Source organism: Mastomys coucha, unplaced genomic scaffold (genome assembly GCF_008632895.1).
Source record: "Mastomys coucha isolate ucsf_1 unplaced genomic scaffold, UCSF_Mcou_1 pScaffold21, whole genome shotgun sequence".
In the NCBI taxonomy this organism is placed as follows: domain Eukaryota; kingdom Metazoa; phylum Chordata; class Mammalia; order Rodentia; family Muridae; genus Mastomys; species Mastomys coucha.
The window spans coordinates 17,140,769-17,142,872 of NW_022196904.1; the positions used below are offsets into that span (position 1 = coordinate 17,140,769).

Consider the following 2,104-nt stretch of genomic DNA (forward strand, 5'->3'; position numbering starts at 1 on the left):
GAAAATATCAAAAAAAAAAAAAAAGACATAATTAAGCCCTGCTTTATTTACTCATTTTGACTCCTCTGGCCCTTAGGTCACATGGTTGATCTGGGTGGCCAGCTTAGTCATGCACTGGTTGTAAGAGATCAAAGCCTGGGGAAGTCCCTCCGCGGGGCTCATTTGTATATTGCGAATCAGCTGTGGCTGTAACTTTCCCCTACCTTCAGCATCCCCATTTCCCGTTTGCTGGAACAACCTGCTATGGAACAAGTGGCACGAGTGGCTTAAAACAATGGGAGTTTATTATCTTACAGTCAAATGTCAGGAGTCTAAAGTGGGCGTCACTGATGCTTGAACCCAGGGGCCACAGGGCTGGGTGCTTCCGCAGAATTGGGGAGGGGCAGTTTCTTGGGCTTTCAAGCTTCCAGAGACTTCCACCAGGCTTGTCATGTCTTCCCAGTGGCTGATGATTACTGTTTTGTCCCCCCCCGCGGTTGAGGATTGAACCCAGGCCTCTCTCCTGCTTGGCAGGCAGTCTGCCTGCAGAGCCGGGCTCCCATCCCTCATGGGTGGATTTCAGGTGACTGTCATCGTAAGCCATGTTCTCAGTCCCTCATTGGTGGGTTCTGGGCAAGCGCTCTACAGCTGTGCTACATCCCAGCCCTCTGGTGGCTAGTTTTGGAGCAGGTCAGGGGTCAGGCAGTTAATTTGCCCAGGGCTGTTATCTTCTGACAAGTGCTTGGCTCTAAGAGCAGTGGCTCTCAATACAGTCTTTAATAGCAGTTCCTCGTATTGTCGTGACCTCCAACCATAAAATCATTTCATTGCTACTTTACAACTGTAATTTTGCTACATATCTGACATTTCTGATGGTCGTAGGTGAACCCTATGAAAAATTATTTGACTCTCTCAAGGGGGTCATGACCCACAGGTTGAGAACCCCTTGTGGTTGTATGGTCTTCCTGGTAATGCTTTCTTCTCAAGGAAAGGGCTTCTGGGTAACTGGTTGTCTTAGTCAGGGTTTCTATTCCTGCACAAACATCATGACCAAGAAGCAAGTTGGGGAGGAAAGGGTTTATTCAGCTTACTTCCACAAGGCTGTTGATCACCAGAGGAAGTCAGGACTGGAACTCAAGCAGGTCAGGAAGCAGGAGCTGATGCAGAGGCCATGGAGGGATGTTCCTTACTGGCTTGCTTCCCCTGACTTGCTCAGCCTGCTCTCTTATAGAACCCAAGACTTCCAGCCCAGGGATGGCACCACCCACAAGGAGCCCTACCTCCTTGATCACTAATTGAGAAAATGCCCTACAGCTGGGTCTCATGGAGGTACTTCCTCAACTGAAGCTCCCTTCTCTGTGATAACCCCAGCCTGTGTCAAGTTGGCACACAAAACCAGCAAGTACAGTGGTTAAGGCAGGATGGCATTTTATGATGGGGTACCTTTGAGGTAGACCCAAGGCCTTCTTCCCATCCCTCAAATACCTGGATGGGGCCCCTGGTCTTGGGTGGGGCAGGAGCCTGCTTTCTTAGAGGCAGGTGGCACAGACTGAAGGTTGTTGGGACATTGGGGATCTGGGGCTGTCAGTCTCCTGTCCTGCAGGACACTGGCCCCATGTCATGCTGGGTCTATGGCAGAGCCCATCTTGCCAGTTTCTCTAAATCATTGTTCTGTGGGTGTCATGTGTGTCCTTTCTATAGGTGTGAGGCCCTGAAGGGGGTGGGGTCTGGAAGTTGAAATTCTGTCTTCTGTGCAGGCTGGGCCAGGGGCCCATCAGGAAGTTGGCACCAGCTGGCAGTATGGGGCTGGGTCGGGGTTTAGTAGTTCCTAGGAGAAGAGGGACAGGAACTGTGAGGGGCAGGAGCAGGGGTGGGGGTGGGGTGAGGATATGACAGACAGAGAATGGAACCAGGAGACTGAAAGGGGGTGAGCCCCGGAACTAGGGGGTACTAGGGAGCGGGAGAGATGGACCCAAAATAACAGGGGCAAGGCTAGAGAGGAAAAAGGAGAGGATGAGACACTAACAAACCAAGAGAGAGAAAAGTAGAGGGAGAGAGAGGGGGAAGAGGGAGGGAGGGGAGGGGAGGAGGAGGGGAGACAGGGAGAGAGAAAGTGAATAATGAG

The 2,104-nt window shown here is 51.5% G+C and overlaps 1 protein-coding gene across 1 annotated transcript in view; it reads right to left on the reverse strand.

Moving 5' to 3' along the window:
- Positions 1-1,386: 1,386 nt before the first annotated feature.
- The window catches only part of LOC116100402 (carcinoembryonic antigen-related cell adhesion molecule 19-like), an 8,740-nt gene continuing 8,022 nt past the window's right edge, over positions 1,387-2,104 (reverse strand). Inside the window, exon 7 of the mRNA XM_031384212.1 lies at positions 1,387-1,807. Within this exon, the coding sequence (XP_031240072.1) occupies positions 1,754-1,807 (54 nt within the window). The 3' untranslated portion in view covers positions 1,387-1,753. The remainder of the gene's footprint in view (positions 1,808-2,104) is intronic.